General features: G+C 37.0%; 1 protein-coding gene across 1 annotated transcript in view; it reads left to right on the forward strand.

Annotated features, from left to right (window-relative positions):
* Positions 1-13,287, forward strand: part of Cubn (cubilin) — a 281,227-nt gene that overhangs the window by 196,578 nt on the left and 71,362 nt on the right. Inside the window, exons 49-54 of the mRNA XM_047520823.1 lie at positions 4,372-4,543; positions 5,504-5,710; positions 7,660-7,806; positions 9,307-9,428; positions 9,915-10,140; positions 12,009-12,196. Of these exons, the coding sequence (XP_047376779.1) occupies positions 4,372-4,543; positions 5,504-5,710; positions 7,660-7,806; positions 9,307-9,428; positions 9,915-10,140; positions 12,009-12,196 (1,062 nt within the window). The remainder of the gene's footprint in view (positions 1-4,371; positions 4,544-5,503; positions 5,711-7,659; positions 7,807-9,306; positions 9,429-9,914; positions 10,141-12,008; positions 12,197-13,287) is intronic.

The raw sequence follows: 13,287 nt of genomic DNA on the forward strand, positions 1-13,287 counted from the left end.
CAATTTCAAATTCCATTTGCTCAGATCAAAAACAGATTTCTTCCTTCCTTCCTGACTTTTTGCAGCGCAAGGGTGCATGCTGAAGGACTGTGTGTATCTAGAGTGGGGAGGTGCTGGTTCTTGAATCCAGGGCTTCACACATGCTGGGCAAGTCCTCTGCCACTGAGTTACATCTCTAGTCCTCAGTTCTTAATGCCTATTTTGGAGCCCTTTCTTTCATACCCTATGTTGCATCTAGAAGTAAGTCCCATTGGCTATATCTTTAAAAAAATACCCAGAATCCAAAACCTCCTCTTCATATCCACTACCACCACTGCCACCATTCACCTGGATTATTTCACCAAAGTCCAGCTGCTCTTTCTCCAGGACCTTGTCTTCCTACAGTCTCAATACAGCAGCCAGAATGAGGGTTTCAAACCTGATCAAATCATGTTGTTCCCATTCAAAATCCTCTAATGGCCTCTCATCTCACTCAGAGGAAAATCCCAAATCCTTATCAAGGCCCACCCAGCCTGATGGTCCCTGTTCTACCCATCTCTTTCATCTCAAACTTCTCTTATTTCTGTTCACGAGGATCCAAACACCTTGGCCTTGTTCCCATTCTTTGAACATGAGATGCTCTCCCATCAGACCTTCACCTTTACTGCCGTCTCTGGGTGGTTCCTCTGGATGGCTGCTGGGTTCACATCCTCACTTTGTTCAGGTCTCCATTCAAATGATCTTGATCCACAAAGATTCCCCTAAGTAGACCCTACCCAGACCTCTCACTTCCCTGCATTTGTTTTCACATCAGCTGGCATATTTCATACTTACTTGTTCATCTTTTTATTGTCTGTTCCCACCAGTAGGATGTAAACTCCATGAGGGGAAAGTCTTAGTTTCATTCACCACCAAATCCCCAGCACCTGTGCAGCATAGAAGTAAAAATTATTGAATGACAGACAAGTACAAATAGCATTGTTAGCCTTTTAAGCCTAACAATTTTTTGGGGTTATCAGTTTAATCATCTCCTGTTGGATAGTGAATTTTCAAAAATGTAAAACATCTTGTGACATCCCATTATCACTTTGGATTGCCCTAAAATGATCACATTCAACTTTGATCCCAACTTCAAATACCTAAAGGACTTGAAGTGTCTTTTCTCAGATATTGATAATATGGAACCAGTATGGTTCTTTTCCATTTGAGAGCTAGGGAACGTTGGACTAAGGTTGCTACTTTTAAAAGACATTTTTTCCTGTTTTTCATTGAATAAGGGTAAAGACAAAAATGAAGTGGAAAAAAGATTAACCACTTCCACCACACCATACGTTTAGGCATTTTCTTATCTCTTCGAGGCCATGCATAATTTTATGTAGTTGTAATCATCATATAAATTCACTTGAATTCTAATTTTAATCTATTTTTCTGATTATAAATATAGTGGGTACTTACTGAGCAACATTTGGTAAGTTCCAAAAATAAAAATGATAACATTTTGGAATTTTAAACTTGTATTACTAAAATTTCAATGTATATGCTAACATTTGCTTTTTCTCTGAAGTTATTTTCATAGTTTAAATCAAATTGAATATAATGATTATTAAGAATCCTACAACCAGAATATTTGTGTCCAACAGGAAAGATAAAATGAACAGTCATAGTTTTCGAACTCAAAGAATAAAAAACAATTTTCAACAACTACCACAAATTCTGAGCCAGGTTTTACTTGTCATGTAATCATTGATGCCAAAGGATCTGCTTCCTCACCCTCTTGGCTACTTCTGGCATTTGTAACATTATTTATAAGTAACATTTCTACTCTGCTGCTCTGTAGTTTTTTGATCTTGAACATCCAGTTATGGAGGATGAGGATTCAGTTCTCCCCCACCACCAGTGCTCATGAGGGGTACACGATTTACATACTCTGCTAACTTTCTCCCCAAATACACATGTCACTCCTTTTGTTTAAATTGTCATTCAGTGTTTGTGACACATTGCTGTGATCATGTGAGCACCATTCACAACTAAGCCACGTAGTGTAATACAGTCCCATTTGCTTTTGATTTTCCAAGTAATAATGATAGTTATATCCTTTTTACATTTTCTGGGGTTTTTATGCATTGATCACTAATTCTTCCACACCCTTCACCCCCGCCCTGGGTGTGCACTCCACCTCACGGATAAAACACACCTATCAGTTCCATTTATTTTCTTTGTCCATCAGCTGTAAGCCTGATGCCAGCAGTTATTTGGGGATGTCTCTCCATTATTAAATCTATGAGTCCCTTTATTCCTCTTCTGGGTGGGGTTCCTGTCTTTATGATATGATGCATTGCTTTTCTTGGTTCATTTACTGTTTCAGGTGAGGTAAATACTCTTGTAGTTCCCTAAGGAAGTGACACATTTTTTGAGAACATGTATGTTTGAAATCTTCCTTATTTTATCCTCATTTTTGGAATGTACATGTTCAAATATTTCCTATATTCAATATACTTACACATGGCTATATTAATCATAATTTCGAAGTTTTATGTTGCTTCTTTGGGGATTAATTTTTAAATTCCTGCCTCCCACTTACTTCTAGTGGTCTGACGATCACTTACTAAGTGTCCGATCCTGAGCTGTTCATTCATATGAAACATCCTTGCCAAGAAAGAGAGAAAGAAAAATGGAAAGGAAAGGGGAAGAAGAAGGAAAGAAAAAGAAACCCTTTCTAAGATCTGCAGATGGGGTGGGGCAGCTTTGAGTGCCCGCAGCTTTCCTACACCTTATCCAGTTGGACTGAGCATAAAATACCTCCCAACCCAGTCGCCTCTCTGACTCTGTGCAGATGGGGAAGATGAAGGCCATACCACCGAGTGGGTACCACAATGAGCCCCATGTCTGATATTGTTCATGCTCACAGCGAATTTTATAGCTTGTCCTGAATCTCATTTGCCTACTTCTACCCCATTATCTTCTAGGGGTCGTAGTTTCTGAGTAAACAAGGGATTAGAGGGCAAGAATGGGATAACACTCTGGTTGCTTCTAAAGGCAGAAATCCATGTGATAAATGGATGACTGCACAATTTTGAGTCATTGTGATTCCACACCAGGGAAGACACAGGCAGGGATAAAGGCTATTTCCAACATGTCCCATTAGCCTTGTAGTTGGTTATAATCCCTTTTGATTCCAGCAATGTGTTGCGCATTCCTGTTTCCAGTATTATTGAAATATTTGTCATCTTCTGTTTCTTTGTGCTTTACTTTGGCATGTGAAATCAGAGTTTGTATCCTAGTTCAAATATTCCTAGTTCTTTGAACTTCAGAAAATTTGCAAATCTCTCTGTATTCTAGTGCCTCAATCTAGATCATGGGGTGCTAGTACATGCCTGAGAGGATGTTGTGCTGATTGAATGATTAGCAAAGTCTGTCATTATGTCTGCTCAATAGATGGTAGAAAATTCTTTATCTGGTCTTATAAGCCGGAAGACCTTTTAAATCAGAGTCCCCCCAAAGAGCTAAATTTAATCATCAATTATAGTAAGTAAAAAATTATCCATCTTCTGTAATAGAGCACTTTCTTCTCTTGTATAGCTTCAGTGTCAGAGTGACATGAGTCATTCTTTTAATTGTGAGCCATTCAAATCCTTTTTAAAAACAGGGATAGCAATCACTCAATCGATGAATTATTTTTATTTCTTCCGGCTATATTTTGAACTCTGAAAACCAGGCATGCTAAAAAATTCACTTGGTTTTGTATAGCAGGGGAGTAATATTTTCCTACTTATTCTAACTTTGCAAATAAATAGATATAGTGTTTAAAATTTTGAAGTCAATATTACTCTAATTCATTTTTAAACAATCATGTGAGTGGGAAAATTGACAGCTTGAATCCATAAGTAATTAAGAAGTAGCCATAATATTTACACTGAGATTGATTTTAAAATTACCTTTCAAGGTGTTTTAAAATATTTGGGTTATTATATGTTATGAGTCACTAGAGACTAACATTTAAGCTTTCTTTCCAAATATCAAAGGCCCTGATGCATTTTTAAAGAAAAATTGCCCATCAGTGAACTCTGTGATCTATCATGTAAGCAAGTAGCACATCTATTTCACATGTACCACACACATTCCTCTTAAAAAGTGTGCAGCAGTCATTCATTGGTCACTGCATAGTAGGGGGCACTACTACAATACTTTTGCTTTAGTAAAATGACCCTAAAGCCACAAAATGTACTGGGATAACACAGGGGCATGTGGTACTGGAATAGAGTCTGTTTTGTTAAGCAATTCTTTTAGCACAGGGTTGCCTTAGATGGAAGTGGCCTGGGCTACAATGTCACCTCCTAGAAATATTCAGTGACAAGGACTGTATTGCTAAAGGTTTAATTATTTTTCCAATAGGTATTTAATGGCCTCAGGAGTAACTCACCCCAGCTAGAGCAGCTGTGCAGTAGTGTGAATATAAGCAATGAGATAAAATCTTCAGGGAACACAATGAGAGTTGTGTTTTTCACGGATGGATCCCGACCGTATGGAGGCTTCTTTGCTTCCTACATATCCAGCGGAGATGCAGGTAACGAGGACGCTACAGGTGCACCTTCCCTTAGTAAGAACTTCAGATACCCCACCGACTGCCAGGAGCAGGGGAGCTTTCTGTAGTCTCTTTGCTGGTTATACCTGAGATCTTCACCAGAAGACTAACACTCATAAACAGATAAAAAATTCACTCCCAGCAGAAAAAATAGTTTTCTGATTTCAGAAAGAAAACTGCTATTATGAATTACAAAACTTTTTTAAAATGCCATTAGATGAGCTTCTAGCACAATTCCATATGATTCACATCACTATTAGAATTAGATCCATATCCACAATCCCTGGTCAATTGTTTTGTGCTAAAGAGACCATCCACCTCTTAGAAGGTAACTTAGTCCCAGAAAGTAATTAATTTTATTGGAACAGAATATATTTTATTGTTTCTTGGTTATTTATCCACATACATATTTACAGCAAAAATGAATGGAGGGGTTCATATTTGACATAGAATGTATCAAAATTAATTAAGATGTGAACTTCGGTTATAAATATCCTACTACAATGGATTGATGCTGTTATCTAAGGGTTTTTAAGTTTAGGAGAAGTGGAAGTGAATATATATGTGTGTATGTGTGTGTGTGTATTGATAATCAGAAGCCATTGGGACCTACCACCAATATATTTGATATTCCTCTAAATTAAATATTAATGAATGATAAGCCCAAATTTGGAGGTATAATCTCACAGCCAAACCCAAGTAATCTGCTTTCCAGTTGCAGGGAAATAAAGAAACTTTAGTTTTGCAGGTTGTTCCTTTATAAGCCCACAGAAATTTCTTCCATAGTTCGTGTGTCCTTTATGCACAATCCTGACTGCGTGTGGGAAAACAAATCAACACAGCAATGTTGCTTTTGTTCTTTTGGTTACTCTTCCTGGAATGTTGGCATCTGGTAAGGGCGGAATCTTACTGCTTCTTTCTCTGCTGCCTTTTGCTTCTTAGTATGTGGTGGGTCTCTTACCAACAACCCTGAAGGAAACTTTACTTCTCCTGGCTACAATGGAGTCAGTAATTACTCAGGAAACCTGAATTGTGAATGGACTCTCAGCAATCCGAATCAGGGAAATTCATCCATTTACATTAATTTTGTGGATTTTGCCCTTGAAAGTCATCAAGACTGTCAATTTGATGTCCTTGAGTTTCGAGTGGGTGAGTTTAATCTAAGATTATCCTCTCATTTATCTGTGATTTTCTTCTTATGTCTGGAGAACACCTATCAGGAAGCAAGTCAAATGACTATCGTATAGTTACATAGGATCCAAAAGAACTTTGTTGAAATAAAAGTCATAATTCTGTGTGTGCCCAAATGAGAAAAATGTGCCTTATGAAATAAGATGGATCTATGTTTATAGCAAGACCCTACACCATAGTTGATTGGTTTCCTAGTCTGTGACACTCACCCCACATGGATTCTGGAGGAGTTAGAGTGTTAATGAGTTTGAGTGTCCCCTTCAACTATCATGTACTACTCAAGACTCCTTCCCTAGGAGACTGGAACTGAGCTCAGTCAGAATGTGTTGGCAGTTTACTGAACTTAAAGGATTCAAAAGGAATCTGCCAAATTCTGCTTAGGCTTTAGAGGCTAAAAGAAGTTTGCAGTGCTCCTGATCGAGAAGCATAGGGATCTATTTGGAGAATTATCCCCAAAGCAGTAAGTTTGTCTTGGTTTTCATGATAGAAAAGAATCAAGGTATATTTGGTAAATCATAATTCTGTTAAGAATTTTAAAGACTGTCTTCATGGAAAATTAGTCATGTCTTAGCATCAAGGCAGAGGTTATCCATTAAGTTGCTCTTACTGTCACACTGACACTCGTGTAAGTACTAAGTAGATAGAAGAGGGAAATAATATTGTAGACAACTATACTGTCAATGGTTTGCTAAGTTCAACTTTAACCCAAAATTTAAATAAACGAAAGTCAAAATGAGAAGTTAGTTTATTGATGCAGATGTGTTGCAACTACAAAAGTCACTGGTAGCTGCCTTTGAGAACATGAAAGAAAGAATTTTCAAGGGGAATATGGTGAAGTCTATGATGACAGACCAAGAACTTCAAGAAGAAAATCAGCTGAGCTCTACAAAGTTGATGAATCTAGAAAAGTCTTATGAAGAAAATGGAAGTGGTAGTCTGAGAATGTTCTCCATAAGCCAGGCGTGGTGGTGCAAGCCTGTAATCCCAGCAGCATGGGAGGCAGAGGCAGGAGGATCACAAGTTCAAAGCCAGCCTCAGCAAATTAGCAAGACCCTGTCTTTAAATAAAAATATAAAAAGAGCTAGGGATGTGGCTCAGTGGTTGAGCACCCCTGGGTTCAATTCCTGGTACCAAAAAAAAAAAAAAAAAAAAAAAAAAAATTCTCCCTGACATTCTGACAAACCTCACCTCTTCTCATTTCTTCTATCTAGCTCTAAACCACTGGCCTCTAGAAGCAAGCAGAACAGCTGTGTATTAAGTTGCCATCAGCTAAGCTCAATCTTCTCTTTATTCCCTCAGATTTAGACACAACTAACATACTAACTTCATTGATGTGTAAAGTCAGTGATGTTCATTTGACAGAATAAAGAGAAATGAACTTGAGCTCTCTAGATATTTCGTAAATCTGAATCAGATTTCTCTGAAAAGAAATGTTCATAAAACGTGGTCAGCTCAAATCAGACGGGTTTTCACCTGAGCACTAAATATTCTTTTCATTTTAGTCAGTTGAATACAGTAAAGAAATCTTTTAAATTTTAGGCAGTTATCACCTTCATGTATTTTTATCATTGTATCAAATTTCTTATGATCTAAGAAATTCATTGTATTGCTGTTTAGATATGCCAAAATTATTATGAAACTGCAAATTGGAACAAATTGGCACCTAAGGTAGAAATATGTCTATACAAAAGCAGCACTTTTTTGTTGTTGCTTTTGCTTTACTCTGTTGGAGGAACTCTTTGTAATTGACAAGATGGAGAGGAACTTTGTGCAATGTCTACTACAACATCAAAATATCTTGAAATGTCAGTATAAAAATGTCTTTCAGATTCATTTCTACTGACTTCATTAAATAAGTTTCTCAAAAGTTATACAAATAATGGCACTTTGTGTATCATTTTGTTCAGGTGATGCTGATGGTTCCCTAATAGGGAGATTCTGTGGCCCCAAACCTACCCTGCCTTTGGTAATACCTCATCCTCAGGTGTGGATACACTTTGTTACCAACAATCGGGTAGAATATCCCGGATTCCTCATAGAATATTCCTTTACAGGTAAGACTGATGATTAAGATCTCAATATCTGACAATAAAATGATCATTAAAATTTTATTAAAATAAAATATATGAACTATCTTTATTAAAACAATTTTTTCCATAAGGATATTTCATATATTTTGCTAGATTTATTTCTAGGTAACTATTAGCTTTGTTTCTAATATTAACAACATTTTCCAAATTATGTTTGTTAATTGGCTGTTTCTGACACCTAAGAATTTTAAAAGTTTTATATATTTATCTGTATTCTAGAGATCTTGCTATACTCTTATAGGTTTTAATATTTTCTCTTTGAGTCTTCTTGTTTTTTTTCCCTGTGTTCCTTCAATTCTGAGTGTACAAAAAGTATTTTTTAAAGAATAAAAAATGTGTATAAGATTTTATCAACTGATTTTCTGCATCTATTGGAATGATCCTGTTTTCTCTTCCTTTCACATATTAATGTGACAAATTTCATTGAAATATTTTTTCTTGGTAAACTGTTCTTACATTGCTGTGATAAACTCTACTTGATTATAATGTATGTTTTATTCATATCACTGCCTATTATTGGCTAGTATTTCATATTGCTTTTGTGTCTATGACATTCAGCAATTATACCCAAAAACTTCAGCCCCAAATGAACAGCACCACTTCTTACTGTTTCCCTTGGTTTTGAAGCTTTTCCAGTCCCTTTTCACTAACATGATAGTCCTGTAGATTCCCAACTTTATATAAATATTTCAATGCCAGCTCTTGGTAGAAGTCACCAAAATCCTTTATCCAACTTCTGGCTCACATCTTCAATCTTTAATCTCTCAGACAGCCACACTGCCTGATTGCCGTCCTAAATTTGAGTACACTTATTGTTGATAGATTTTGAAGACCTCTTTTCCTTTCCATTGAATTTGGTTATGTTTTGGTTGTAGTTTTGTCTACTGTTTCTTTGTGTTATATCCAAATGGCTGCTTGCAGGGAAAGGGTGACATTGATTGTGATGGACTCACTTAATCATCTTGCCAGTTGATTTTTCTGTATCAGATTAAAAGAGAAAAGTTGGGCTTCAAGAAGCAGTATTATTTTTGTTGAACATCAGGTCATACTCTGCTTCGCTATGATTTGCTAATGTGTAATTTGATACCTGACTATGTGCTTATTATCAAACGACAAGGTATTTAATTATGGGACTGGTCATTTCTTCAAGCTTACCTATATTTTCTCTGGTCTAGTTTTTCCTGGAGAGGTGATGTTACATACTTTGTCTCTAATTCAGTTACCATCAGTTATCTTCCTTCTCCTTTGTACTAAACCTGAGGCTGTCCTCACTATGTGATTGTTTCGCTAACACTATTTGGGAATCTGCTTCTCTTCTTTCATCTAACTTTGTTTTTGTCCAATGTCATTTATTTATTCATTTGTTGTATTTTTATCATAAAGTATGATGACTGTAAGCACTACTTTGGCTTTACAGGATTCCCCCCTTCTATCTTACATAGAGGGTTGCAAATCTAATTTCAGATTGTGGTGGAATACAGACAGGTGAGAGTGGAGTGATTACAAGCCCCAACTACCCAGACTCTTATGACAGCTTCACCCACTGTTCTTGGTTGTTGGAAGCCCCTCAAGGACACACCATCACTGTGAGTTCTTATTACTGTGTAAAATATGTCACGTCCATATCATGGAAATTGGCTTCTTTTAATATACAGGTGATCAGAGTAGGCATTGATTCTGCAATCAGATCATTATTTCTCTCCAGAAATTCTCTTGTTACAGTATCTACAGGTCTACATTTAATGAAGAATGCTATCATTTTTCATATTTAGGATGAGCTGTACATAGAAGATGATTCTACATGCAGGAAAGAGGTGTATTCATTGAGATGTCATCCTACCCAGCAGATTGCTGGGGTTCCAGATCATATCCACTTCCTGGAGAAATATCCCATTTAAGTTTTCAAGAGAACCTTCAATAACGAAGGAGGGGAGAAAATTAAAGAAGAAGCAGGAATACAAAATCATGTGAATTAAAACAAAATAAAAAGATTTGTAAGGACCTTATCTCCCTTGAGGTAGACAAGGTCACTCACAGGCAGAGGGTCTTATCATTTCTCTCTTTTTCCACAGCTTACATTCAGTAGCTTTGATGTTGAAACCCATGTAGCTTGTGCCTGGGACTCTGTCACTGTCATGAATGGTGGCTCCCCTGGATCACCCATCATAGGACAATACTGTGGAGAGTCAAACCCAGAGACAATACAGTCGGGTTCCAACCAGCTCGTGGTAATGTTTAACTCAGATCATTCAGTACAAAAAGGTGGATTTTATGCTACATGGACCACACAGACTTTAGGTAAAAGAAACTGTACTTGTCATCTTTTTGCAGTGCTGTCTAAATTAATTTGAAATACAGTAATTCCTTGGTATGACTGAGAGGGATTGGTTCCAGGACCCTCATAGATACCAAATCTGTGGATGCTCAAGTCCCTTACATATAAAAGGTTGCAGTATGTGTCTAACCTGTGTGTATCCTTCTGTATACTTTAAATCATCTCTAGATTACTTATAATGCCTAATACAATATAAATGCTATATGAATATTTGTTATGATATATTGTTAAGGAATAAGGACAATGAAAGTAGTTTGCACATATTCAACACAGATCCTAGGGTTTTTTTTTTTTTTTTCAATTATTTCTGATCCATGGTCACTTGAATCCATGGAAGCAGAACTGCTGGTACAGAGGACTGACTGTATGCATGTATTTTGTCTCCTCTATGTTGGGTTCACTTCTAAATATTCCATGCACCAGTATAGATACATATCTTCCCTCTTTTGCAGAGGCAGAAACTGAAGACAAGGGAGCAGATCATTTGCTCAGGGCATATAGCTGATGATTTGTAACCAGGGTTTGGGTAAAAACAATTGAGCCCAGAAGTTTAACACTGCATGATGCATGCCTGTTAGCAAAAGGGCATGGCACAGGGGGAATCTCAAGTACTAGAAATAAAGGTTGGAATCACAACCAGTTTAAAATATTTGCCACTCAGAGGTAGAATACTGAAGGAGCTCAGGGTAGGAAAATAAGTAGTCTACGTCATGATGAGCCTCAGTTTATATATCCTTCCGTGCGCAATGGAGAACTACTGAAGGGTTTTGAGTAGGAAGATGACAAAATGAGATTTGTGATTTAAAACAAAAGCTGTAGCATGTGGGTACTGATCCAAAATATAGCAGATTTTATTTAAAAGAGTAACTTTGTTACCTACAAAAATTCAAGCTTGTAAGAATTCTCAGAAAACAGGACTTACATATTTAGGATTTCAGAAATCCTAGTATTTCCGCAAATCCTAAATATCACACAGGACCATTCTTTCTAGTAGAGTCAGAGTTACTAGGGAGATCTTTGCAGAATGAGTTGAACTTTCCCTTATTAAACCATTGCCTGCTATTGAAGTCATAAGGAATAGATGAACCCCTAGGTTCCAAGAGCTTAAAAGCAAGATTCAGGGAATGTTGTTTAATTAAACTTTATTTTGTTTTGACTTCATTTTTTTTTTTTTTTTTTGGTCATTTCTCTCTCTCTCTTTCTCTCTCTCTCTCTCTCTCTCTCTCTCTCTCTCTCTCTCTCTCTCTCTCTCTTTCTCTTTTTTTTTTTGTGGGTACCAGGAGTTGAACCCAGGAGTGCTTGACCACCAAGCCACATCCCCAGCCCTTTTTATATTTTTATTTAGAGAGAGTGTCTCTCTAAGTTGCTTAGGGCCTCACTAAGTTGTTAAGACTGACTTTGAACTTGAGATCCTCCTGCCTTGTCCTCCTGAGCCACTGGGATTACAGGCCTGTGTCACCATGCCTGATCTAGTCATCTCTTACGTACACATTTTAAGAGTATGAAAATAATTCTAAATTTTTATTTTTTCAAATCCCTATCATTTGTTTACACCCATTAGTCAGTTTCAATATAAATAAGCCAGATTGCTTAATGGAAGAATTTTCCCCAACTCAAGTTTACGTTCTCTAGTCCTGTATTTAGAGTAGAATTACAAATGAGTGTAGAGTTGCTTCCCCATGTATTAGTGGTAATAAAATACAGAACGTGGCATTGACAAGCTGTACACTTTAGACTGAGATCTCAGTAGTGTTTCTTTTCCAGTGGTCTTGAGTTTCCAAATTTGTTATTTCATTGCAGATTGATGACTTTTTCCATTAAAATTGTTCAGGTTGTGGTGGAACATTTCATTCTGATAATGGAACAATCAGTTCCCCTCACTGGCCTCAGGATTTTCCTGAAAACAGCAGATGTTCCTGGACCATCATTACTCACGAAAGCAAACACTGGGAGATCAGCTTTGACAGCCACTTCCAAATCCCCAGCAGTGACGGACAGTGTCAGAACAGCTTTGTGAAGGTCGGTGCATTGGCTTATTTAATTGGAGTCAAACTGGTTTTGTGAACATAAATGTTTAGCTACATATGACAAGAAGTCACTTCTCAACATGAAAAAGAACTGATTTGCTGCTTGAATTTCTTAGATGTGAGAATTGTCAACTTACTAGGAGTTAAATTTTGTAGCACAGTATATAGGTCACCGTGATTTTTTATTTGCTAATAACTAGATAAAGTAATTCAATTAAGGAAATTTTTGTCTGACCTTAGTAAATTTTCATGACTATTAATAGTTCCTCCTTTCTGTGGAAACTAAAGAAAGAAAACCAGCTTGTTTCCTTCCCTCCCTCCCTCTCTCTCCTCTTTCTTTCTGTCTTCCTTTCTTTCCCTCCCTCCCTCCCTTCCTTCCTTCCTTCCTTCCTTCCTTCCTTCCTTCCTTTCTTTCTTTCTTTCTTTCTTTCTTTCTTTCTTTCTTTCTTTCTTTCTTTCTTTCTTTCTTTCTTCTCTCTCCTTTCATCCTAAAAGACAAATACTCTTTACAATGTAAGACACCATCACAGGCAAAATTAACATGCTATAAAAATTAGAGAAAGTCCAAGAAGTGGCTAATACCAGCCTTCACCTTAGGCCTTAAGGGCCCACAAGCTGAGAAGATCTTGAAAGGCCCAGATAAAAATGGTGGCAGTCAGCAATGTTCTCTTTCTACAGTTATAAATACTGTTCACACAGCGCTGACTTTTTGCTTCCCATTAACATGACCATGGTGATTGAATCATAAGTGTGTTTGATCTGTGCTATTTTGCCTCTTACATGTTTTATTCTAGGAGACCACGCCTTTTAGTAGAAAGAACCATGGCCTTAAGGTCACATTGGCTTGGACTTTATTCCTCTTTCTCAAACTTATTACCTGTCTGTTTTATTTATGAGCTAATTCAACATTTGGGCTTCAAATTATTCAACTATAAAATGAAGAGAAATATTTCTACTTCAGTCAGGCTGTTTTAAGCATTAGAGCTAATATGATATAATAACATACATAGTACATGGATATAAAATTACCTAATGAGTAAATATAGCCTTTTTGTGTGTGCGTGGAGCTAGGAATTGAACCCA

Source organism: Sciurus carolinensis, chromosome 12 (assembly GCF_902686445.1).
Source record: "Sciurus carolinensis chromosome 12, mSciCar1.2, whole genome shotgun sequence".
NCBI lineage: Eukaryota > Metazoa > Chordata > Mammalia > Rodentia > Sciuridae > Sciurus > Sciurus carolinensis.